The sequence below is a fragment of the Thalassophryne amazonica genome, chromosome 2, assembly GCF_902500255.1.
Source record: "Thalassophryne amazonica chromosome 2, fThaAma1.1, whole genome shotgun sequence".
Classification (NCBI taxonomy): Eukaryota; Metazoa; Chordata; class Actinopteri; order Batrachoidiformes; family Batrachoididae; genus Thalassophryne; species Thalassophryne amazonica.
In genome coordinates, this window is record NC_047104.1 from 32,193,116 (window position 1) to 32,218,576 (window position 25,461).

The 25,461-nt window shown below is 43.0% G+C and overlaps 1 protein-coding gene across 1 annotated transcript in view; it reads right to left on the reverse strand.

The window, feature by feature from the left end:
- Positions 1–25,461, reverse strand: part of trpm5 (transient receptor potential cation channel, subfamily M, member 5) — a 106,609-nt gene that overhangs the window by 32,408 nt on the left and 48,740 nt on the right. Inside the window, 4 exon segments of the mRNA XM_034184753.1 lie at positions 1,476–1,577; positions 1,654–1,766; positions 17,129–17,274; positions 19,730–19,853. Coding sequence (XP_034040644.1) covers positions 1,476–1,577; positions 1,654–1,766; positions 17,129–17,274; positions 19,730–19,853 — 485 coding nt within the window.

Genomic DNA, 25,461 nt, shown 5'->3' on the forward strand with positions numbered 1-25,461 from the left:
CACGGAGGTGTTTTTCCTGTGCCGCCGCACCGCGTCGGCTGCGTCCCGACGCGCGGACCCGTCCGCACGTCTTTCATTAAAAAATCTCCTTTAACAGTGGAATATCCGGATAAAATGCTGAAACCGACTTCTTCTGAAACTTCTCTGTTCTCTCACGACGTCCTGGATCAATAGAGCCTGAAATGTGGAGGTTTTCAGCTTGAACAGGCTGATGACGCCGCCTGAGAGCGCTGCGCGACGTCTCACACCGTGAAAAGTCCTTAAAGCGACAGAATCACCTCAAAATCTCTCATCAGCTGTTAAAATTTTCACTGAAAACCAGCTTAATTTTTCGAACCGTGTCCACTTCGATGTGTCTCACAGGTTTAGAAAAAATTCTGATCAAACAACGCGCCAGTCTCTCAGCAACTTCTCAGACAAAGGAATTCCGACGAGGGGCTGGACGACTCCTCCCACAAGGAGTGCTCACAGGCGAATGACGTCACCGACAGGCGTGGAAAAACTCACGCATGCGCACGAGGGTTCAAGCATGTCTGACGTAAAAACATATGAATGAAATCCATATAGTTTTTGAAAAAAATAAAAAGGACCGTAACTTTATTGACAGCCCTCGTATGTGCTTTTTCTTTTTTTTCTAGTTTGGGAAGTCCTGTCACTTACACTCCGGTGCGACTTATATACTGAAAAATCACACATTTGGTATGAATAATAATAACAATTATTATTATTATTATTATTATTATTAATAATAATAATATTATAATGACTTTATGTGGGTGTTTCACAGGAATCAATGCACTAAACAAAATAAACTTTAATGAAAGAATAAATGCCAATAGTAAAAACTACACAACAATAATGTACTATATATTCTAAATTAAAGAGCTCATAATACAGAAAAATGGTGCCAGTTTATAGTCTGGTGCAATCTATACTCAGGTGCGACTTATATAATGGTTTTTCCTCTTGGTCATTTTATAAAAGCTGTGACTTATACTCTGGTGCGACCTACACTCCGGAATATGAGGTATAAATTTTTTTAAAAATTTCTAAGGAGGGGCAAGACACTCTAGGGCTAGGGGTCCAACGGTACACTTCCCTCACAGTTTTAAAGTCACAATATGGTTCAAATTATGGTACATGTCTATCAAGTTTCTTCAAACAGGTACAGAACAAAATGACTTTATAAAAAAGAAAAAAAAATCACTTGAAATGTTTCACAAATGACTGGTGGGTCTGAGGTTTTTTGTCTTTGCATTTCATATAATCATATTAAAAGCAAACATTATAACATGGCTATATAATTCAGAGCCAGTGCTGCAGATGTTAAAGTTTTTAACAAAACATGCTCCACGGTTTAGTAATACACATACCTAATGAAGTCACAACCCCCCTTCACCAGAATCTAGATCCACCCCTGCTGAATGTAACTTTCAGGATATTTAATCTGCATTTTCATGTAATTTCACACTCACAAAGGGTCATCATCATCGGTGAGCAGTAAAGCCTTTTCTGTATCCAAACTATCAAGCTCCACAAACTGTTCTCTGCCGCTGCGGTTATCCAGCTCCTCATCACTGAGAAGTACATGAAACCAGATTGTACACACAGCAGATACAGCAGAAATAATGAGGTCAGCTTGACATCGCTCACCTGAACTTGATGAGGTTGGTCCAGATGAGTGGTGGACAGAAGAAGGACACAACGAGTTTGGAAATGGCTGTGTCAGTCGTCATTGAACCCCACCAGATCTTTGTGAGGAGAGCCTTCAAGAAATGTTTCATAGGATTTTGGTTCAAATCAGGCAAAGTGAAGCCAAGGACACCAAATTTAACTAATGAGCTGAATAAATATGCCACCAGAGGGCATTCTAAACCTTAGGATGTGTCTTTACTGTGTGTGGGCTTGAAGAAATAGTCTGAGTAAAGACAATAAGGTGCACTTTAACCTTCATACTCAAACCATTTCCACTTGACTGATGATCTGTTAATATTTAACGTCACTTAAGGAGGTCAGATGACATATTTTTTGGGTAAGGTAACAGACAGTGCATCTGGAAAATATTCAAGTGCTACACATTTTCCACATTTTATATCCTCCTGACTACCAGGAAGGTAGTCCGGAGGACATTACAGCCTTATTCCAAAATGGAGTAAATAATACAGGTAAAGAGTGCAGAATAAGAGGGCTTCTTAAAGAAAAACTAACAGGTCTGTGAGAGCCAAAATTCTTGCTAGTTGGTAGGGGATCAAATACTTATTTCATGCAATAAAATGCAAATTAATTATTTAAAAATCATACAATGTAATTTTCTGGATTTTTTTTTAGATTCTGTCTCTCAGTTGAAGTGTACCTATGATAAAAATTACAGACCTCTCCATTCTTTGTAGGTGGGAAAACCTGCAAAACTGACAGGGGGTCAAATACATATTTTCCCCACTGTAAATAAAGTCCAAGAAATATTCAGTGACTTGGAAATGTTCCTCTATCCCCTGACGTGTCTGAAGAAAACTGGCAATAAAAGTGATTATTATATCACTGTAATACCACGTGCGCTCTGACTGACTGATTACCGGTCGAATATTTTCCCATATCCGGACAAGTAACCGTGACAATTGGTCCGCATCGTGTGTTTTCGTTACAAACCAGGCAGCTAAAAACACGATTACAAAAACCAAGTTGGACATGAATGTACTCCATTAATATCTCAACAGCATTGAAAAAACACACAGATTGAAAGTTTACCAGCTAACGACCATCTGTTAGCAAGTTCCTCATGGAGGTGAATAAAGCAAACAAGTCCAACACCATCAGCAGCATATTCTGGTGATACTGTAAGTTTGCGTGTTTATATACAGTATATATATATATATACGTATATATATATATATATATATATATATATATATATATATATATATATATATATATATGTATGTGTCTGTGTGTTTCGCATGGAACTTGTTGATGCTCGGCCCATACTAAACACCTCTGTCTGATATTTCCCCATACAGACCTCTCACTCAGTTAATCCTTTATTGTTTACAGGTATTATACCAAAGTGTTCCATTACTTATGCAACCCATCATCTTGGTTTTTATATTTTTAACTAATTTATATCAAGTTGTTGAGATTTTTAGATAATTTTAGATTTTTTTTTTTTATATATATTGAGAAGCCTATATTTTGTATTTGAAATGGCATAAACAAATTACAACCCCCATTCCAATGAAGCTGGGACATGTAAAATGTAAATAAAAACAGAATACAATGATTTGCAAATCCTCTTCAACCTATATTCAGTTGAATACACCACAAAGACAAGATATTTAATGTTCAAACTGATAAACTTTATTGTTTTTGTGCAAATATTTGCTCATTTGAAATGGATGCCTGCAACATGGTTCAAAAAAGCTGGGACAGTGGAATGTTTACCACTGTGTTACATCACCTTTCTTCTAACAACACTCAATAAGCGTTTGGGAACTGAGGACACTAATTGTTGAAGCTTTGTAGGTGGAATTCTTTCCCATTCTTGCTTGATGTACGACTTCAGTTGTTCAACAGTCCGGGGTCTTCATTGTCGTGTTTTGCGCTTCATAATGCAACACACATTTTCAATGGGCGACAGGTCTGGACTGCAGGCAGGCCAGTCTAGTACCTGCACTCTTTTACTATGAAGCCACACTGTTGTAATATGTGCAGAATGTGGCTTGGCATTGTCTTGCTGAAATAAGCAGGGACGTCCCTGAAAAAGACATTGCTTGGATGGCAGCATGTGTTGCTCCAAAACCCGGATGTACCTTTCAGCATTGATGTCATCACAGATGTATAAGTTGCCCATGGCATGGGCAACTTACACACCCCCATACCATCACAGATGCTGGCTTTGAACTTTTTGCTGGTAACAATCTGGATGGTCTTTTTCCTCTTTTTTCCGGAGGACACGACGTCCATGATTTCCAAAAACAATTAGAAATGTGGACTCAGCAGACCACAGCACACTTTTCCACTTTGCGTCTGTCCATTTCAAATGAGCAAAACAAAAGACCAGGGAAAACAGGTGGGAAACCCCACAAAATGTCCATAAGGCAGGTGGCGGTACAGCAGAGGACCCCCCACAAACATAAGAGGAGCTGGAGACACAGGCCTGAAGAGGCGACAAATAATAGGAAACCCACCAACCGGACGACCGAATGGTAGGTCCCGGGCCAAACGGACACCAGGAGATTGATCTGGGGTCTTACTGTGGCCAATGGGAGAGTCAGGTGGACGACCACTAGACCAATCATGATGCAATGATAAATCCGGGGGCCTATCAGTAAAGTGAGCTGGAACTGAGGCAGGACAGGGATCAGGAACCAGACTGGGCGTGCTAGAAGAGGGAACTTCCCTCTGGACTAAGAACGTCCGTGCGAGGACAGGACAGACATGAACCAACAGCCCAAACAATATACCAAGAAAGGCGCTACATGGAAAAACCCACTGTACGGCCAAAGTATACAAGAAACAAAACAACTGAAAAAAGGGAAAGTTGTGAGGATTGCGGGGAATGATTGTACCAGGGGTGGGCCTGCATGCGGAAGGTACAAAACCCTGAACCTGACTAACCTGATGTAAGGGTCAATTGTCCGTGGAAACTACAAAACTGTATCTGGAGGAGACGTTAACTTGCGGAAGTCTTTGAGTGCAAAGTCGACTGAAATTAGCACTGTGTGGGGGAAAAGGATACAAAACTGCCAAAAAACAGTATAATAAAGACATAAGTGTCACCAGCAGGATGGCATGTGTATGCAGGAAACCACTCAGGCCACGACATAAACTCCCAAGCCCTTTAACAACCCGACAACTCCAGAGGAGCAAAGTAATCCAGCCATGGGCATATCCAGGCTGAGGAGCTTTACTATGAAGCACCAAGTTGAAACAGTGAAAAAGAGATGGAGTGGCAGTAGATCTACATGGTGAACTAATTAATTCCACGGGCCTCTTATGGACCCAGGAAATAAACCAACAAAGTAAGATGTTAATTTTCTCCCACACATATTGTAAATAATAAGAGAGCTCAGAGAACACCACTCTGAAACCTTGGATAAATAGCATGATTGGTAATGACTTAGCATTAGAGGCCAGCCAGCGCCACGTGATGCCCAGTAAAAAGGCACGGCACAGTTCCCCCGGTGGACATGGAAAATGGTACAACAAAGACAAAAAATACAAAAACAAAAAACTCAGTCTCGTTGATCATGGCAGCAACAGTTCTTGGCGGCTGGAACCTTGCTGATAGGGTGAGTGACGTACAGGGTGAGGAGAACTTCGGTGCCAGCCAGTCCACTGTTGTAACGGCCGGCGGTGCTGAGAACGTAGGAGCGGCGCTCATCATGGCCATCTCAGCTGGTTCAGCAGATGATCGCGGGACGGTGTCTAAATCTGATGGCTTGGCTGGAGGTGGAGGCGAGGGACACACTGCTGCAGAATGTAGAGCAGCGGCCGTGCCATCAGAATCAGCTGGTCTGACTGCAGGCGGAAGTAACGAAGCAGGTAGCGGGACGAGCTGTGACGTCATAGGCTGATCACATGGCTCCATTGTTGATCCGAGGGTAGCATATTGTTCCGCTTTCTTCCGTGGTGAGAGCGCTAGAGATCCCAGAGAAGTGAGCACAGTTGTAATCTTGGCTGCTGCTGCTGAGTGTGGAGAGGTGGGCGGAGCATCAGAGTCAGCTGTCATCACGGTCGACTGAGGAGCGGTGCGCACTTTGGGTGTTTCTGCTGCCAGTCGTGACATAGAGTGCATCGTAACCATTTCGACCGGCACAGTCAGCTGAAGTGCAGATAACAAAGCAGGAGGCGAGACGAGGAGTGATGTCGTGAGTGGTTCCGCTTGCTTCTGAGGCGTGAGTGCTGTGGAAGCAGCAGCCGGTGAGAGCACTGCAGAAATCATGGCTGTTGCTGCCAAACGCTGAGGAAGTGTATTCATTCCCGATGACTCTGCGGCCCCCAAAAGAGGCGTGTTCTGCACTGAGGGGTCAGGCAACATGGGAGTTTCTGTTCCCATGGGCATGGAGAGAGTGGTGACTGCCTGTTGGCATGGCGGCGTATGGAGCTTCCTGGGAGCTGGTACCGGCCCTGTAGTTCCGTCCGGTCGTGGACTAGATTTTCCAGGCTGATTTCACTCCGTCAGCTTTTTCAGGGAAGACCTCCAAGGAGCAGGTATAGGAGGCGGACAAGATGTTGGAGGAGCACACGACTTTGGAGGCGCTACCGCTTCAGCAGACAGCGTAACGGAGTGATGTGTGTCAAGACAGGCAACGATGTCTGCTTTGAATAGGAAGTCCATCGGGTCCTCGACACAGGTAGGCATCCAACCTTACATAAACAGAGCTTTTATGTTGGTTAGCTCAGGGAATTCAGAGACCATTTCTGGAGCAGTGAGGAGAAGTTGATCCAACTTAGAAAAAATGTGCTGCTTGCTCTGCTCACCTGAACTGTCCATGAACTCAAAAAATAAGTCCTGAATCTTGAACAAAAATTCTGCCTGGCTCTGGAGTGATGAACCCTCTATTTCAGATGAGGACTCCTCTTCCAAGTCAGTCCAGTCAGACTCATCATCTTGTGGCGTATGAGTGAATTGCAGATATGCCTCAGGATGTTTGACCCAATCAGGCAGTGCTCTAGATCAGGAAAGTAGCGATAAAGCCAGGTGTTTGCTTCAACAACTTCCCAAGCTTGATCCAGGTAATCAAATTTCTCAACTGGGGAGTGGACGTGGCGAAAACAGGTAAAAAAAAAAATTTTATGTCTGCGAATACCTCTTTGAGAGCTGACATGTTCAGTTCAGGGTCTGAGTTTGCAGCCTCCTCTTACTGGCCCGATTGTTCTGTCAAGCCTGGTGATGCTTTAATTCAGGAAGCAGTAGGAGACCAATGCAAACTCACAGACATGGTTGATTGTGGAGGATAAATAGCTTTATCTGATGACCAGGCAGTGGGTTCGGTACACATGAAGTCAGACTTACAGACAGAGGTATCAGACATGGTACAGGCAGGGTCGTGTCCAAGAAGCGAGCAGGGCTCGTACCAATGGCGTCAAGGAGTATAGCAGGCAGAGCAAAGGCAGAGTCAAAAAACAGGCAGAGTTCAGGGCTACAGCGAGGCGGTGGACAGAGTACACAAGCAAGGTCAAAAATACTAAAGTGCAAACTGGACAAGACGAGAGGCGAGAAAGTGATCTAAGTCAACATGTTGTGAAAGTGTAGTGACACGGACCCACAACAGGGGGCGCAAATGAACGGCCAATAGATGAGCCAAAAAGTAACAATTTAATGTTGTGAAACGTGCTCAACGAACATACAGACAACCTCAGAATATAATTACAGTCAAATCACAAAGGTGACGTGTGGGCAGGCTCGAGGATAGAAGATGTCTGTCCTGAGATGAATCGGAACCACATGATTTCCTCCGCCACCGAACCCAGAGAATACTGGAGCCGCCAAGTCCCGAATTCCCAGGTGATCACCGTCCCCGACTGTCGGATCTGGTACTGCTGGCGAGAACAAAGACAGTCAAGTGTGGGTGTGTGTACACCCAGTAACAATAACGGTGGGAATGCCACCTCCACCTCTCACTCAATATGCTGATGTGTTTGCAGTGATCCCTCAGAGAAAAAGAGTGCTGTCCTGCACTCACTCAGCTTCCACAAAACAAGGAACCGGTACGCCTGCAAACACTCACAATGTACAGATTACAGATAAACACAAAAAGGCTGAGGATATTACCTACAATGAAGTACGATATCTCGGCAACGAGGTGGAGATGACGTCTGGTCTTTATGGAGTGTGATGATGAAGAATGTGTGACAGCTGTCAGGAATTAATGAGTGACAGCTGTCACTCCCGGCTGTGTCCGTGGCGGCAGCGCCCTCTCGTGCCTGAAGCCCGCACTTCAGGCAGGGCGCCCTTTGGTGGTGGGCCAGCAGTACCTCTTCTGGCGGCCCACACAACACAACAATCGGGCAGTGAGCTGTGGAACTGTGAGGCTTTTTAAAGAGGAGCAAACTAATCAGGTTGATGTGAAGCAGGTGTGTGGAAAGTTCAGGAAAGAGGTGTGGTGAAGTGAACAAAGAAGAGAGCAGAAAGGCAAGAGAGTGCGAGAGGCCAAAACAAAGCAGTGCAAAACAAGTGAAGAGAGTGACAGAAAAACTGTGAGAAACATGATGTGTGCAAAAAATGAAAGTGAGCAAACCAAAAGGGAAAAAACTAAGAACTACTGTAACAAGAGGAAAACCATGAAACTACTGCTTTAAACTAAAACTGGAATGGAACTGGTCCAATATAAATGGCAGAACAAACTATGGTATGAACAAAAAACAAAACAGGTGACAACTGAATACACAATAACCAACAAATAGAATGTAAACTGATAAGCAACATCAAAGATAAATAATAACAAAAACCTGTGACCGAGCATATACAATAAATGTGATAAACAGAACAAAACTAAAGAAACCTAAAGGACCATGACAAAACAAATACAAAAATGAACTATAAAATAAATGCGAAAAATGATAAGATGAAGAATGGAACCAGTGACTACCTAGAAAGCAAATCAAAGCATTAAACAGAACCACACAGATTTACAAGAGAAAGAATAAACAAATGCAAACAAAACTAAAACCATAAAGGACATAGTGCCAAAATCAGGACCTAAACCCTGGGCTGGGGCCAAGCATGACATATGTGTAGAAAGTTCTCCAGATTCTCTAAATCTTCTGATTATATTATGGACTGTAGATGATGGAATCCCTAAATTCCTTGCAATTGAACATTGAGAAACATTGTTCTTAAACTGTTGGACCATTTTTCATACAGTTGTTCACAAAGTGGTGATACTCGCACGATCTTTGCTTGTGAATGGCTGTGCCTTTTTGGGAATGCTCCTTTTATACCCAGTCATGACACTCACCTGTTTCCAATTAGGTGTTCTTTGAGCATTCATCAACTTTCCCAGTCTACCCAATCATGACACTCACAATTAGTGTACTCAGTTCCCAAATGCTTATTGAGTGTTATTAGAAGGAAACGTGATGTAACACAGTGGTAAACATACCACTGTCCCAGCTTGTAATGTACTGTAATTTTATCCTATCTTATCTCTTTTATTGCTGTTTTATGTGCACTTTGAGAGTTGCATTCAAATATAAAGTGTGGTACAAATAAAATTATTATCTTGTCTTTGTGGTGTGTTCAATTGAATATAGGTTGAAGATGATTTGCAAATCATTGTATTCTGTTTTTATTTACATTTTACACAACATCCCAACTTCATTGGAATTGGGTTTGTAAAATGTGTAAAATATCAAGTGGCCTATATATATATATATATATATATATATATATATATATATATATATATATATATATATATATATATATATATATATATATATATATATATATATATATATATATATATATATATATATATTTATATATATATATATGTATAAAATTTATTGTTAATTACATTCATTATTATCATATTGTCTTACTTACCATTTACTTACATGTTCAATAAAGCCTCTCCATCAGCTTTTGACAAGAGCGGAAATTAGCTTTGATTCAGCAGAAGTTGGCATGCATGCTGACGTACACGAAATGTCAATTAAATTACTCTAGAGGTGTTATCGGGTTACAAATCAGCGTTTTTCAGTATTAGAAGTGTTTATTTCTCTCTAGCTTTTACAGAATATATGACAAAGAGGACATATTTACACACAAACGAAACTGAGTTTTGCAGTTAACTACCAGCCTATGACGTCAAGTGTCTATAATATAAACACATAAATGGAGTGTTTTTAGAGAGACCTGCCACTGATGGTATGGTGCTGCTCTACTCTGATTGGCTGTCACCTGTGCCACGCAAAACAAAAAAAACGCAATAGACTGAAACAGAATGTGACATTTTAACCTCTTACAATACCTCTTAAAATATGTCAAGGTTAGGCATCTTTGAACTTGTCCAAGGTCTGTGTCCCAAGAATGTTCCCTGTGAATTTGAAGACTCTGGCAATAATAGGACTGGATTTATGCTGAGCACGGACAAACAGACAGATGGGCGGATGGACAGATGCAAAGTCTTCCCAATACTCGATAGCCATATTTGATGGCCTCGGGTAAAAACAAAACATGCTGTTACAGGTGAAATTTAAATGCACAGTCATACAGTTGTGGGACTTTGATGATGTTTAACACTAACCCCCATTTGTTTTTAACTAAAAGGCAGATAAAAACTGATTTTGACAGGAACACTTTCAATGAAAGTTCACCTTTTGCCTTTGGCGTGAATACAGATTTGCTGTGATGTGTGATAAATGTAATCTTTGGACACATTTGAAAGGTAATATTCTTCCAAAATGTGGGGTTTCTTTGTCAAGGTGAAGCTGCATATTAATGCCACTGTTGACACTGAATAACAATTATTTCTATGACAAGGACATTTGTTGGAGGGATATTCTAGCAAAACCTTTGCATGAAAGGAGAAAGCACCAGCTCTGCATGTACTGACCAATAGAAAATTTCTTTAAGTACTATAACAGGTACAGGGCAAGTTCATTTATGAGCATATAGCATTTTAATATTCAAAGGGTGCTCCTTGGAGCATATACATTTACTATTGTCCAAAACAGCCCATCCTGGACATCTGAAAATGGTTGGCAAGATTCTTTTTATGGCACATTTCCTGTGAAAGGTAATTCAAAATACTGCACAGAGACAGCACAAATACAATAAAAGTAGCAGATAAACTCGTAATATAAAACTTTTCAAGGCTCAAAGAGTGGAATAAAAGTCTAATAAAGCAAGAAATTTAAAAACCATCAATAGTCATTTAGAGTTGAATTCAAATACCATATGCATACCCTAGATACACACATTTGAAATATATTCAAAAGTGGTTAAATGAATTGTTTTCTGGCCTGGCTTCAGCCTTTTTACCAAATTTTTTTTTGGACCTCATGATGATGACGCTGTGGTATTTGTAGAATTAATGCATTGTAGGATTTCTGAAGCTGATTGAGGATACAGTGTGTCTGGGTTTGTCTTTGTCCTTGATCAAGACTTTAAGATCCAGGCTTTCTGTGAGTTTGTGGACATCAGAAGTCTGTCTGCATGTGGTGAACACACTGAACTTACATTCACTTATTTCAGTAGTGACATTCCTGTCTTTTGTGTCTTTTGCATTTGAGATTGAGACATGCCTGAAAAGAGCTGACAGAGTAATCTGGTTGCTGGACAGAGATGTTTGGAGAAGCAAACACCATTGCAGGAGAATGAATCTGAACATTTCAGGCACTGGTGCTACCTGTCTAATTGTAGGATTGTGAGACTTATGCTACATTCACATATCGGCTGTAAGGGCCCCTTCACACATAACATGAAAGATGCAGAAACTGGAAGACAATCCGCAAACCAAAAACAAAATGGGGAACCATAAAATATTCCACCTGCTGTCGGGAGGAATGCATGTTCGACAGGCGTGCACGAAACTGCGCTTGTGTTTGCATGCACGAACACAGTGCGAGCACATGGAAAATTGTGCACGCAGCAGCGGAGGAAAAAAAACACCACGATTTATAATACTTAATTCCTGTTATAAAGAGCAGATTTAGCCTCTGCCTAGATGTACACCAGGAAGTAATGAAATGACGTGGATTACTGTTATGTTTTACATGAATTTCCTGACGCGCTCCTCTTATGAAGAGCCGCTCGGCTCCCGTCTCATGAAGAGTCAGCTCCCTTGTCATGAAGAGTCGGGTCTAACGCCATGAACACATCAGCAGTGATCTGTTGCAAATATGATGTTTTACTTATTACAATGTGGGGAAATCCCACAGTGACACACATCTCGCGGGGGCATCCCGTGGGGTCATTTTCTGCATGACACGATATTCAGCAGCTTTGGAGTGTGCTGATGCAGTGGTCAGCTGAAGCAATATGTTTTAATTTATCCCCACGTGAGGACAGCATGGCGACGTCCACTCGTCACGCTGTAGTTATGTGAGGTTGTATCCTACAAGCCAGTACAGGTGTTCCCTAGCTGTGACTTGCGAGCACAGATATCTGAACAGCTGCACATCACAAGGGGGACATGCCCACCTCTGTCAGAACTCACAGAAAAAAAAACACTAACTCTTTGTTGCTTTGTTCTGTGATTTTAATGTCATGGATGTATTATTATGTGTTTGTCCTGCATCTGTCTGTGTTGTAATGTGACACCTTGTGTGCATGGTCACATCCAGCTGTTAGTCAGTCAGCGGTCAGCTGGCAGGCGCTGTATGTCCACAGCAAAGAAGCGATCACACAGTAATGAGTTCGCGCCTTCACCCGTATGTGTTTCATGTAATTTCCACTCTTTCTGTCTGTCATGTAAACTACAGTTTGCATGGTGGAAGTGAAATCAGCCGGCTGGATGGCTTCACACTGTGCCGCATGCTCAGATGCTGGCCGGTCCTCATTTGACGTGAGCGCCCGCCTACACATGTGCACTGTGTGTTCTCCAACTGAGATACAGCACACAGCGGTCAGTTGGTCCAGCACCGGACTTTGGGACCTTCAGCCACAGCTGACAATGTTGGATACATGGTGTGTGTGTTGGTGGTGGTGGTGGAAGGACGACACACTCCACAAGCCATTTGTGTTTGGGGGTGGACAACGACACACTCCACAAGGTATTTGTGTGTGTGTGCGTGTGTGTGGGGGGGGTGGGGGTTGGCACAGTCACACCCATGTGTGTTCTCTACTCAACTTTATTTATAGAGCACTTTCGAACAGCCAAACTGAAACAAAGTGCTGTACATGAAGGTCATAAAAACAACAAAGCAACCCAACAACAATAGAAACAGCAATAAATGCAAAACAACTAAACAGAGCAACTTTCATATTGTGTTAAAAGCCAGTGAATAAAAGTAGGTTTTAAGATTGTTTTTAAAAACAGACAGTGAAGAGGCCTGCCTAATATGCAAAGGTAAATCATTCTAAATCTTTGGAGCTACAATAGAAAATTCTCGATCCCCTCTGAGCGTTCGCTTCGACCTCAGTACCTCAAGGCGCAGCTGATCAGCTGACCGGAGGCAGTATAGGGGTGAAGCAGCTCAGAGAAGTAGGGCAGGGCGAGGCTTTTAAAGATTTAAAACAAATAAAAGAATCTTAAAATGTACTCTAAAATGCACAGGCAGCCAGTGGAGGGAGGCCAGGTTTGGTGTAATGTGCTCCCTCTTTTGTACTCCAGTTAGCAGACAAGCGGCAGCATTCTGAACTAACTGGAGATGTGCAAGGGAGTACTGGCTAACTCCAAAATAAAGTGCATTACAGTAATCCAGCTGAGAGGTGATGAAGGCATGGATTACTGTTTCAAAGTGCTGATGTGCAAGGAAAGGCTTCACCTTAGTAAGCTGCCTAAGGTGAAAGAAACTTGACCTAACTACTGCACTAATTTGGCGAATCAATTTAAAATCGCTGTCCATCTTAAAACCCAAATTAGTAACAGTACTCTTCGCATAAGCTGCCAATGGACCCAAATTAACAGGGAATGGTACACAAGAGCCGCTAGGGCCAAACACAATCACCTCTGTTTTCTTGTCATTGAAATTGAGGAAATTTAGGACCATCCAGGCCTTAATATCCTCAAGACATGACAGCAGAAGTTTGAGAGAAAAGGCATTACTTTTCCTCAGGGGAACATATATCTGTCATCAGCATAACAATGAAAAGCGACACCATGATTTCTGAGGATAGACCCTAGCGGAAGCATATACAGGGAGAAAAGCAAGGGTCCTAAAATTGAGCCCTATGGGACCCCGTGTAAGAGTGGAGCTGAGGAGGATTCACAAACCGCAAGATCAATGCTCATAGTCCTGTCTGCTAAGTAGGACCTGAACCAGTCCAGGACACTACCACTAATGCCCACTAGCTGCTGCAGATGATTTAACAAGATACTGTGCTCTATAGTGTCAAAGGCAACAGTCAAGTCCAGCAAGACAAGAACAACATAGTTGCCTCTATCATTTGCCATTAAAATGTCATAAAAATTTTTTTTAAAGGGCAGTTTCTGTGCTATGCAATGTTTTAAAATCAGACTGAAAAACCTCCATGATGTTGTGTTCATCAAGGAAAGCTTTTAGTTGTGCAATTTTCTCCAGAATTTTAGAGACAAATGGCGGCTTGGAGATTAGCCTGAAATTTGCTAAAATTGTGCTATCAAAGCCAGGCTTCTTCAGCAGGGGTTGTATTACTGTGTGTTTCAAGCTTACAGGGACAACACCAGAGGGCAAGCTGCTATTTATAATAGTCAGAACCGATTGCTCGAAGGTAGAAAAAAACTTCTTTAAACAAGCGAGGAGGGACCACATCACGAGGGGAACCTGATGGTTTTATGTGGGCCACCACATCCTCTAACAATGACAGAGTCACAGGTTCAAATCCATTGAAGACCCCTGGGCAAGGAACAGAGACAGAGGGGTCAAAGGTGGGTGGAGAATTAAGAGCTCTTGCAGAAGCAACTTTCTCAATTAAAGCGTACAGAAAAGTATTACACACATCAGTGGATGTTTCCAGACATACAGGCTGTGGGACGTTCAGGACAGAGTCAATTGTTCTGAACAGTACACAAGGGTTCTTGCAGTTTTCTGTGATTATGCTTGATTAGGCTCGCTTTTGTTAACAATGTCTTGATCAGAGCACTAGCGGTCCTTTTAAAATAGAAATGAAACCTGCAGCTTGTCCTTCTTCCACCTGCATTCGACATTCCCGTCTGGCTGCATGGGTTCTGTCATTGAACCAGGGTTCAGGCCAATCCTTAGAATGCCTGGGTTTTAGAGGAGCCACAGAGTCCATTATAGAAAAGCAGGACGAATTTAACCAGGAGCAGAACTCCTTTGTATCAACACAGGCTGAATCGGGGCGCACACAGACAACAGAGAAGGCAGCTGAGAATTTTACAGCAGTGAGGGGGTTAAAAGGCCGACAGCGTCTGACAGGGGTGCAATGTTTAGCTGCCACACGGGAGAAATCAACACTAAATAAATCAGGTGCATGATCAGAAAACTCACAGTCACCAATTTTCAAGTCTGACAGAATCAGACCATATCAGAAAACCAAGTCTGGTGTGTATCCATGCTCGTGTGTGGAGTCGGACACATACTGCTTCGAATTAAAAGAGTCCACAATGTTTAAAAAGTCCTTCACCAGAGGCTTATCAGGACAGCAGACATGGAGATTAAAATTTGCCGACAAGGAGGACACGGTCATAATTGTGCATCACTCCTGCAAGGAAGCTTGAAAACTCAGTTATGAACTCCTTATTATATATTGATGGCTAGAAAATGACAGCACAGAGCATCGGGTCCAAGCGACCAACTTCAAACAGTCAGCTCAAAACTGGAGAAGGATGCAGGACACTGTTTACAGTTAAAAGATTCTTTAAAAACAGTCGCTGTTCCTCCATCTTGGCCCAGCGCCCGCAGAGAGTGAAATAACAACAATCAGTCGGTAAGAGTTCCACAAGTGGGCTACACTCACCAGCGTTCAACCACATCTCCGTTACGCACAGGAAGTCCAGATCACGGGAGCTGAATAACTCCCTTAAGATAAAAGCTTTGTTTGCCAGCGATCTGGCATTAACCAGGCCACTTCTGGTCAGGACTGGAACTTTGCTGCCCAGCAAATCACTGAACACGGAGTGGCGTCCTCAGGTTGTGGAAATTTATCCCATGCCGGCGAACCTGCGGGGAGAGGGGGCCGCGCATATGGAACAGGCCCACGTCATCCAAACCAGTGACGGATACCAGACAACTGTCAATGGGATCAAGGAAGCGCCGGGGCAACGTGAGGGGATACCATGATCCCTGTGCAGTATGAGAGTCATTCGAGGAACATGCCAGACAGATCCTTAACTTTACCATCCGGCTGCTGCATTTACTGCGGCGACGACGCTTCCACCAGGAAGGCGGCGCTGAGGCCCGGAGAAGGTATGTTGGAATCTCAGACAACAGCGGAGTTAACGTTTTTTTGTCTGTTATGATTAAAACCACTTAAATTTCTGGCATTTTGTCGTAGGTCCAAGAGGGACTGGCGATCATACACCAGTAGAGACTTGATCTGAAATTAGAGTTAGAGTCTGTTAGTTGTTCATGTGTGACACCTGGAATTTGGCCGACACCTGCCGAGAGGGGGATCGAATGAGCATGCGCAGGGCATTCTTTGTCTTTCAGCCGCTTGTGTGCGAATGGTTGTGGCAACAGGTCTACGAAGCGTTTGAGGTGGCTCTGATTTTTCACGAATGGCATGCAATTCCTCCTTCATGTGCTAGTTGGCTTCAATCGTGTTATGTGTGAACTGGCCCTAAGCAGCAGACAGTAAACTGGATGTGATTATTTTCACTGAGACATTGACAGAAAAGTTCTGCCATCTCTTACTGTGAGAGCGTCAAGTCGCGCACCACCACAGCACTGGCTGTCAAAAGTTAAAAATTTTAAACTTTGGCCTCTTCCCTCAGTGACAATGACAAATGGGATGTTGTTTTATCTTTAAGAAGAGATGGATTATTTAAGTGCAGAGAGTCACCTGGTTTTAATCAAGTAAATGTGATTTGATAAATTTGGAATGGAGAGGAATTAATCTAAAACCTCAGAAAAAGTTAATAATCTTAAAAAAGTGAAAAATCTTGTGCAGGATTCTGCCAACTCCATTCTCAATGGGGCTTAAAACTCTGTTGCATATTTCAATTAAGTAAATTATTCTTTGTGTCTTTAACATTGAAAGCGTCGTCACCTGCTACAGTGTACCACTGCAGATGACACGAATTCTGTTCTGACAACATCTGTGATGGATTTTCTGCCGTTGACGTGTGAACACAGCACGAGACACTAGTCAGTGATCTAAGGAGACAACTGGATGTCTTTGGTACTTGGTCTCTAAGAATCAGTTAGTTTTTCATTATCCTGCTAACACCAACAAACAAGTAAAAACAACAGTAAAAGGTAACAACAGCATCATAAAGTATGTGTGTCTTTTCTTCACACATCAATCACTTCCAAGCTGTGGAATGAAAATGAACATATGGTGGCGTGCCCTCGTTACCTGAACTCCATCATGTGCAAAGAAGGATTTGGCATCTGCCTCAGTTGCCAGGTTGAGGACTGTTGATTTACTCCAGCAGTGTGTTCGCCGCACTAGCAGAGCATAGGCTCTGTCTTCACTGTTGGAGTAACACTCTCCAAAAACATCTGCCACAGGAACAACAGCACACGCACAGTGTCATGCACTCAGCTGAGCAGATCTCAAAATTAATACCACATGTGATCCGTTTGTTTTTGTGAAAGATTGTTTAGCTCAAATTTAAAACATAACAAAGACAGCCTTACAATGAACTTTGTGACACGATACTTTCTTTAAATTACTTTGTTTATTACAGCTTAATACAATTCAAAGAGATATCTGGCGTAAAATGTTGTATGAGCTGCATCCGACACATAACATAAAACCTCTGACAAATCCTCAACCGGATCTACATTGGTGACCTCGAGCAACTGAGGCCTGCTGAGAGTAAATAAATAAATAAACAAAATACATGACAAAACAAACAAACTCCAACTTTTGGTTTATTTAACTGAGTCGTGTCTTCACTAGGGATGGGTATTAATAAGATGTTATCGATACTGATGCCATTATTCATTTTTGTTGATCCGATTCCTTATCGATTCCCTTATCGATACATCTTGTAAATTTTCTGTGTACTAAAAGTAGGCTTTACAGATTTTCTAGGTCAACAACATTTTAGTGAGTCTTAAAGTAAATAAATATGAAATTGGCCACTGGATCCTTGACCTTTGGACATAAATACAAATGAACAAAAGCTTTAGTTTTTGTCAAAAGCATTTACACAGCCGGCTGTGTTGCATGTTAGGATGTAATTCATAAAGAACACAGAATGTCCCATTTTGGGAGGAAAAAAAAAAACACATTTTGGCCGACTGTAGTTTATTGTTTGTATTACAACGTTTGGAAAGAGGTGTCACTTGATTTAAAAGCCCCAGGTCTGTGGAACGATCTCCTGGCACACATACGGCAGTCGGATACTGTGGAGACTTTTAAATCACGTTTAAAGACTCATTTGTTTTCCTTGTTTTATTATTAGTGTTATGATGTGTTTTTATTCTTGTATTCTTTCATGGTTTTGTCTTTTTATTGTTTTTAAATTTTTAATTCAGTTTTTTCTGTTTTTATTATGTTGTGTGAAGCACCTTGAGACGATCTCATCGTGAATTGGCGCTATATAAATTAACAAATTTGAATTTTGAATTTAAAACGGTGATTCACTTTGAAGTTATTAACTCTAATTTGACTTGGCAGAGAGCAATGCAGCATTTGGAGCTGTGTGAATGGAACAGAGGACGATTCTCATTTCTTGCCTGCAACAAGACAAGAGTTCCAGTTAGTGACTTTTATCCGCACAAAAGTGACTCATGATTGACATCTTTAAATGGCTTTGAGAGGGCTTAAGACGCGGGCTTGCCGCTTCTGAAAAGCAGTGAAGCAAAGAACCAATGAAGCAGCCGATCGGAGCAGTGCTTCAATGGTTCAAACTTCAAGTGGAGCCGCGCTGCAGAAGCGGTTGATTGCAGGGTCTGCAATCAACATACAGAAATGATCATTTTCCCGACAAACACCCTCAAAAACTATGACCGCTCTGAAGGACTGATAAGGGAATCCTCAAGCAAAACAGTTATTGATGTTGCTGGATCAAATCATTTCTTAATGATTCTCAAAAAGAACTGGTTCTTGATACCCAACACTAGTCGTCACTGCAGACAGCTGTAAGCGTAGCTCAGCATTCCGTATATTTATGCAAACTATGCCTCATGCTCTGCCCGTACACTGATTGGTTCATGATTGTTTAGAGATAACACTTTATTAAGACAAAGACAAATTAAAAAACAAGATAAAAATAAATATAGGAGCAATAACATAATGGCAAAATGCAATGAAGATGAAATAATTAAGTAGAATAACATACAATAAGCAAAAATCTATTGAGAGCTATAGGAAACTATATCTGGGGAGACTGTACAGTGTAATGAATGAGTGAATGTACAATTCATTCATCCAGTCTGCCTCTTTGTCAGTTATAGTGCAACTACAATATGTCCCTCCTTCATAAAAATAAATCACTATGTTTTGTGTTTCCACGGGGAAAAACTGAAATATATAATAACAATGATAATAATTTATTTTTATTATTACAATTATTATGAACTTAGATGAGGATAGGGAAGTGTGGGATAAGCTGCTTTGTTCTTTGCCAGACTCGAATAAGCAGCAGAAAATGAATGAATGATGATAATAATTATAATAATAAAAATGCATTTATTATTTTTTTATTTTTATGATCATCACCATCATGTTATAATTTTTTAAAATATTTCAGACTATGTTTTTCATTTAATTGAATGGATATGCTTAAAAACCCAAAACGGAATGTGACAGGGGAGAGTACATTGAATTACATTCTATGTCTTTCTTTGATTTGTGTTGAGTTTGAGTTTAGAAATTTTCCTCATGGCTTAAGGTTTGCAAAAAAAAAAAAAAAAAAAAAAAAAAAAAAAAAATCCACCTTTATATGAGCTGTACTTTTTCTCATCATACTGTCGGCTGTTTTAATGGAGCTGTTTATGTACTCACCAAGGGCAAACTGCTCGTACTTGGCCTCCTTCATACTACGTGCTGACTCGGCCTCAGATTCCAGATGTGCCATTTCTTTCAGAATCTTACAACCCGCTAGAGCAGCAGCTACAGCCTCAGGGCCCTGCAGGATTAAAAGAAGACCAGATCGGTCTGAGAAATGGACTCATGAAATCTAGAGGAAATTCAGAAAACTGCATCCTTTGAACCTAAACAGGTTACACTGTGTGCAGCGAGCTGTGATACAGAGCTGTTTCCATGTCAACTTGAATATGTAACTAGCAGATATACTCATATGTAATGTGAGCAGTCTCGTGTTTTAATTTCTGAAAAACAAGAATGTTTTCTACTTCGCTTGCCAGCAACACAAATGTGTGCGAAGCTTTTATTGATGGGGATGTGTTTGATGTCATTTGTTTGTTTCTTTCTTTAAAGACCCATCAGTCAACTTAGACATGACAACAAGTGTTGCTTCAAATTAAGATTTTTTTCAATGTTTGTTCCACCTTCATTTCAGTTTAAAATAAAGCTCTGAGTACAGGTACTTCATCACAGTGGATATTAAGTCCATGTGCTGTCTTTACTAACATTGGTACAATACAAATACAATACAAATATATTATGTTCTGGGGGGGAAGGAGCCTGAGCTTGTGCGGGAGGTTGAGAGATACCGACAAGAGATAGTCGGGCTCACCTCCACGCACAGCTTGGGTTCTGGTACCCAACTCCTGGAGAGGGGCTGGACGCTTCATTTTTCTGGTGTTGCCCACGGGGAGAGGCGGAGAACTGGGGTCGCATTGCTTATTGCTCCCAAGCTCAGTCACCATGTGTTGGAGTTCACTCCAGTGAACGAGAGGGTCGCGTCCCTACGCCTTCGGGTCAGGGACCAGTCTCTCACCGTTGTCTCGGCCTACGGACCAAGTGGCAGTGCAGAGTACCCGACCTTCTTGGAGTCCCTGGGAGGGGTACGAGATAGCGCCGACTGGGGACTCCATTGTTCTCCTGGGGGATTTCAACGCCCACGTGAGACCTGGAGGGGGGTGATCGGGAAGCACGGCCTCCCCGATCTGAACCCGAGTGGTGTTCAGTTGTTGGACTTCTGTGCTAGTCATAGTTTTGTCCATCACGAACACCATGTTCGAGCACAAGGGTGTCCATAAGTGCATGTGGCACCAGGACACCCTGAGCCGGAGGTTGATGATCGACTTTGTAGTCGTATCATCTGACCTTCGGCCACGTGTCTCGGACACTCCAGTGAAGAGAGGGGCAGAGCTGTCGACCGATCACCACCTGGTGGTGAGTTGGATCCGCTGGGAGGGGAGGAAGCCGGTCAGACCTGGCAGGCCCAAACGTATCGTGAGGGTCTGCTGGGAATGACTGGCAGAACCCTCTGTCAGTGAGGTCTTCACTCCCACCTCCGGGAGAGCTTCTCCCAGATCCCAGGGGAGGTTGGAGACATGGAGTCCGAGTGGACCATGTTCTCCACCTCCATTGTTGATGCGGCCGCTCGTAGCTGTCGTCACAAGGTCTCTGGTGCCTGTTGCGGCGGCAATCCCCAAACCCGGTGGTGGACGCCGGAGGTAAGGGATGCCGTCAAGCTGAAGAAGGAGTCCTACTTATCTTTGTTGGTAGGTGGGACCCCGGAGGCAGCTGACGGGTACCGGCAGGCCAAGCGTGCCGCACCCATGCGGTTGCAGAGGCAAAAACTCGGGTCTGGGAGGAGTTCGGGGAGGCCATGGAGGAGGACTATCGGTCGGCCTCCAAGAGATTCTGGCAAACCGTCCGACGCCTCAGGAGGCGGAAGCAGCTCTCCACCCACACTGTTTATGGTGCGGGTGGGGAGCTGTTGACCCTGACTGGGGATGTTGTCGGGCGGTGGAAGGAATACTTCGAGGATCTCCTCAATCCCATCGTCACGTCTTCCGAAGAGGAAGCAGAGACTGGGGACTCAGAGGCGGACTCATCCATTACCCAGGTCGAAGTCACCGAGGTGGTTAGAAAGCTCCGCGGTGGCAGGGCTCCTGGGGTGGATGAAATCCGTCATGAGTACCTTAAGTCTCTGGATGTTGTGGGACTGTTTTGGCTGACACGCCTCTGCAACATCGCATGGCGATCGGGGACAGTGCCTCTGGATTGGCAGACCGGGGTGGTGGTCCCTCTGTTTAAGAAGGGGGACAAGAGGGTGTGTTCCAACTCCACTCTGTGGGGGGTGCTCCGGGAGTACGGGGTCCGGGGTCCTTTGCTAAGGGCTATCCGGTCTCTGTACGACCGCAGCAGGAGCTTGGTTCGCATTGCCGGTAGTAAGTCAAACCTGTTTCCAGTGCACGTTGGCCTCCGCCAGGGCTGCCCTTTGTCACCGGTTCTGTTCATTATTTTTATGGACAGAATTTCTAGGCGCAGCCAGGGTGTAGAGGGGGTCTGGTTTGGGAACCACAGAATCTCATCTCTGCTGTTTGCAGACGATGTGGTTCTGTTGGCTTCATCAAATCAGGACCTTCAGCGTGCACTGGGGTGGTTTGCAGCTGAGTGTGAAGTGTCCGGGATGAAAATCAGCACCTCCAAATCCGAGGCCATGGTTCTCGACCGGAAAAAGGTGCTTTGCTCTCTTCAGGTCGGTGGAGTGTCCTTTACTCAAGTGGAGGAGTTTAAGTATCTCTGGGTCTTGTTCACGAGTGAGGGACGGATGGAGCGTGAGATTGATAGACGGATCGGTGCAGCATCTGCAGTGATGTGGTCGCTGTATCGGACCGTCGTGGTGAAGAGAGAGCTGAGTAGGGGGGCAAAGCTCTTGATTTACCGATGAATCTATGTTCCGATCCTCACCTATGGTCATTAGATTTGGCTCATGACCGAAAGAATGAGATCGCGAGTACAGGCGGCCGAGATGAGTTTCCTCCGCAGGGTGGCTGGGTGCTCCCTTAGAGATAGGGTGAGGAGCTTGGTCACTCGGGAGGAGCTTGGAGTCGAGCCGCTGCTCCTCCACGTCAAAAGGAGTCAGTTGAGGTGGCTCGGGCATCATTTCTGGGTGCCCCCTGGACGCCACGCTGGAGGGTCTACATCTCTCAGCTGGCTTGGGAACGCCTTGGGGTTTCCCCGGAGGAGCTGGGGGAGGTGTGTGTGGATCGGGAGGTCTGGGCGGCTTTGTTTGAGCTGCTGCCCCATGACCCGACTCCCGATAAAGCATAAGAAAATGGATGGATGGATGGATGGATATATTATGTTCATGGTAGTGTGCAAAGGAACAAAAGTGCAGACTAATGGGTTTTTAATGCAGGCCAGGATTTTGGAAGATAACACGGACCTGCTTGCATTTGGCTGTCCACCTGTCTGTTTGTCTGTCTGTCTGTTTTAATTCATGTAGACACAAAACTATACATGGTCGGTACTTGATACTTACACGATAGAGAACAGGGTCGTGAGTTCTGTAACGTAATGCATTGTAGTCTGTTTTGTTCTCAAAAGCTACAGTGAGGCAAATAAGTATTTGATCCACTGTGGTTTTTGCAAGTTTTCCCACCTACAAAGAATGGAGAGGTCTGTAATTTTTTATAGTAGGTACACTTCAACTGTGAGAGACAGAATAAAAAAAATAAATAAAAAAATAAATAAATCAGAAAATCACATTGTATGATTTTAAAATAATTTATATGCATTTTATTGCATGAAGTAAGTATTTGATCCAATAGAAAAACAGACCTTAATATTTAGTACAGAAACCTTTGCAATTACAGAGGTCAGACATTTCCTGTAGTTGTTGTCCAAGTTTGCACACTGCAGCAGGGATTTTCATCCACTCCTCCATACAGATCTTCTCCAGATCTTTCGAGTTTCAGCTCCCTCCTAAGATTTTCTATTGAGTTTTGGTCTGGAGACTGGCTAGGCCACTCCAGGACCTTGAAATTCTTTTTATGGAGCTACTCCTTAGGTGCCCTGGCTGTGTTTTTCAGATCATTGACATGCAGAAAGACCCAGCCATGACCCATCTTCAATGCTGTTATTGAGGTAAGGAGGTTTTCTTTCAAAATCTCATGATACATGACCCCATCCATCCTCCCTTCAATACGGTGTAGACGTCCTGTCCCCTTTGCAGAAAAGCACCCCTATATGATGTTTCCACCCCCATGCTTCACGGTTGGCACGGTGATCTTGGGATTGTTCTCATCCTCCAAACCCGGCGAGTGGAGTTGATACCAAAAAAACTCTAATTTGGTCTCATCTGACCAGAGGACCTTCTCCCATGCCTCCTCTGGATTATCTAGATGGTCACTGGTGAACTTCAAACAGGCGTGGACATATGCTGATTTGAGCAGGGGGACCTTGCTGCCCTGCAGGATTTTAAACCAGTGTGTGTTACTAATGTAATATTTGTGACTGTGGTCCCAGGTCTCTCTCCTTACCCCACGAAGCGAGATCTAGCATGGAGTCCTAAACCGAGAAGATTGACAGTCATCTTGTGTTTCTTCCATTTTCTAATAATTACACCAACAGCTATTGTCTTCTCACCAAGCTGCTTGCCTGTTGTCTGTAGCCCATCCCAGCCAGGTGCAGGTCCACATTGTTCTCTCTGGTGTCCTTAGACAGCTCTTTGGTGTTGGCCATGGTGGACAGGTTGGAGTGTGATTGATTGAGTGTGTGGACAGGTATCTTTATACAGGCAACAAGGTCAAACAGGTGCATTTAATACAGGAAGAAAGTGCAGAATAGGAGGGCTTCTTAAAGAAAAACTTACAGTTCTGTGAGAGCCAGAATTCTTGCTGGTTGGTATTTCATGCAATAAATTGCAAAGAAATTATTTAAAAATCTTACAATGTGATTTTCTGGATTTTTTTTTTACATTCTGTCTCTCACAGTTGAAGTGTACCTACGATAAAAAGGAAAACTTGCAAAATCAACAGTGGATCACATACTTATTTGCCTCATTGTACATTGCATCATAAACATCCTTTTTTGAGCCAATCCACTTACTTCCAGTACCATTAATACAGTGATGATTTTCACTTAGCAATGCCTGGCTAATGTGCTTTATTTTGTAATTATTTTTAGTGTATGTTTGCTGTTACTTTCACATGCTCTCTCCATGTCTGTCATCATGGATGATCATGAAAATTTCAGGAATATGATGGTCCCACAACTGAAAAAAATGTTTTGCATAAAGGGTGTTCCCTGCAGTAGAAACCTACTCTGGGAGCTGGCCAGTCTTGTGGAGAAAGCTGCACAAGTTTATAAGATTTTGGAGAAGTATGACCAAGAAGGGTCAGAGAAAAAGCAGTAACACGTGATGACAGCGGAAGGCTGGGTTTGCAATCTGGACATGGGGCTTGAAGCGACTACTGTCCATTTGTGTTAGCGACATTACCTGCTCATTGACTGTGAAGGGTCAAATGAAATAATCAATCAACATAACATGATGAGGGCGATAAGATGTTTACTGACCATCATAGATACAAAGATACAAAGCCGGGTGGAGCTGGAGCAGCACCAGACAACAGAAGGATATTCTGCATGGTTGCTGTTTGCGAACACAGAAAAGTACAATCAGCAGGATGCAGTTGTGTTTCAGGGTATGTATTTATTATTACTTTGTATGTGCTTATCCAATATTATTTAGACAGCACTAGCTTTCTGAAAACGTTGTGGGTTACAAAGCAGCCGGAAATATGTTGGTTGACCAACCTTGGAAAATTTTGGCAAAAAACAAACAAACAAAAAAACAAACAAACAAAAAAAAAACA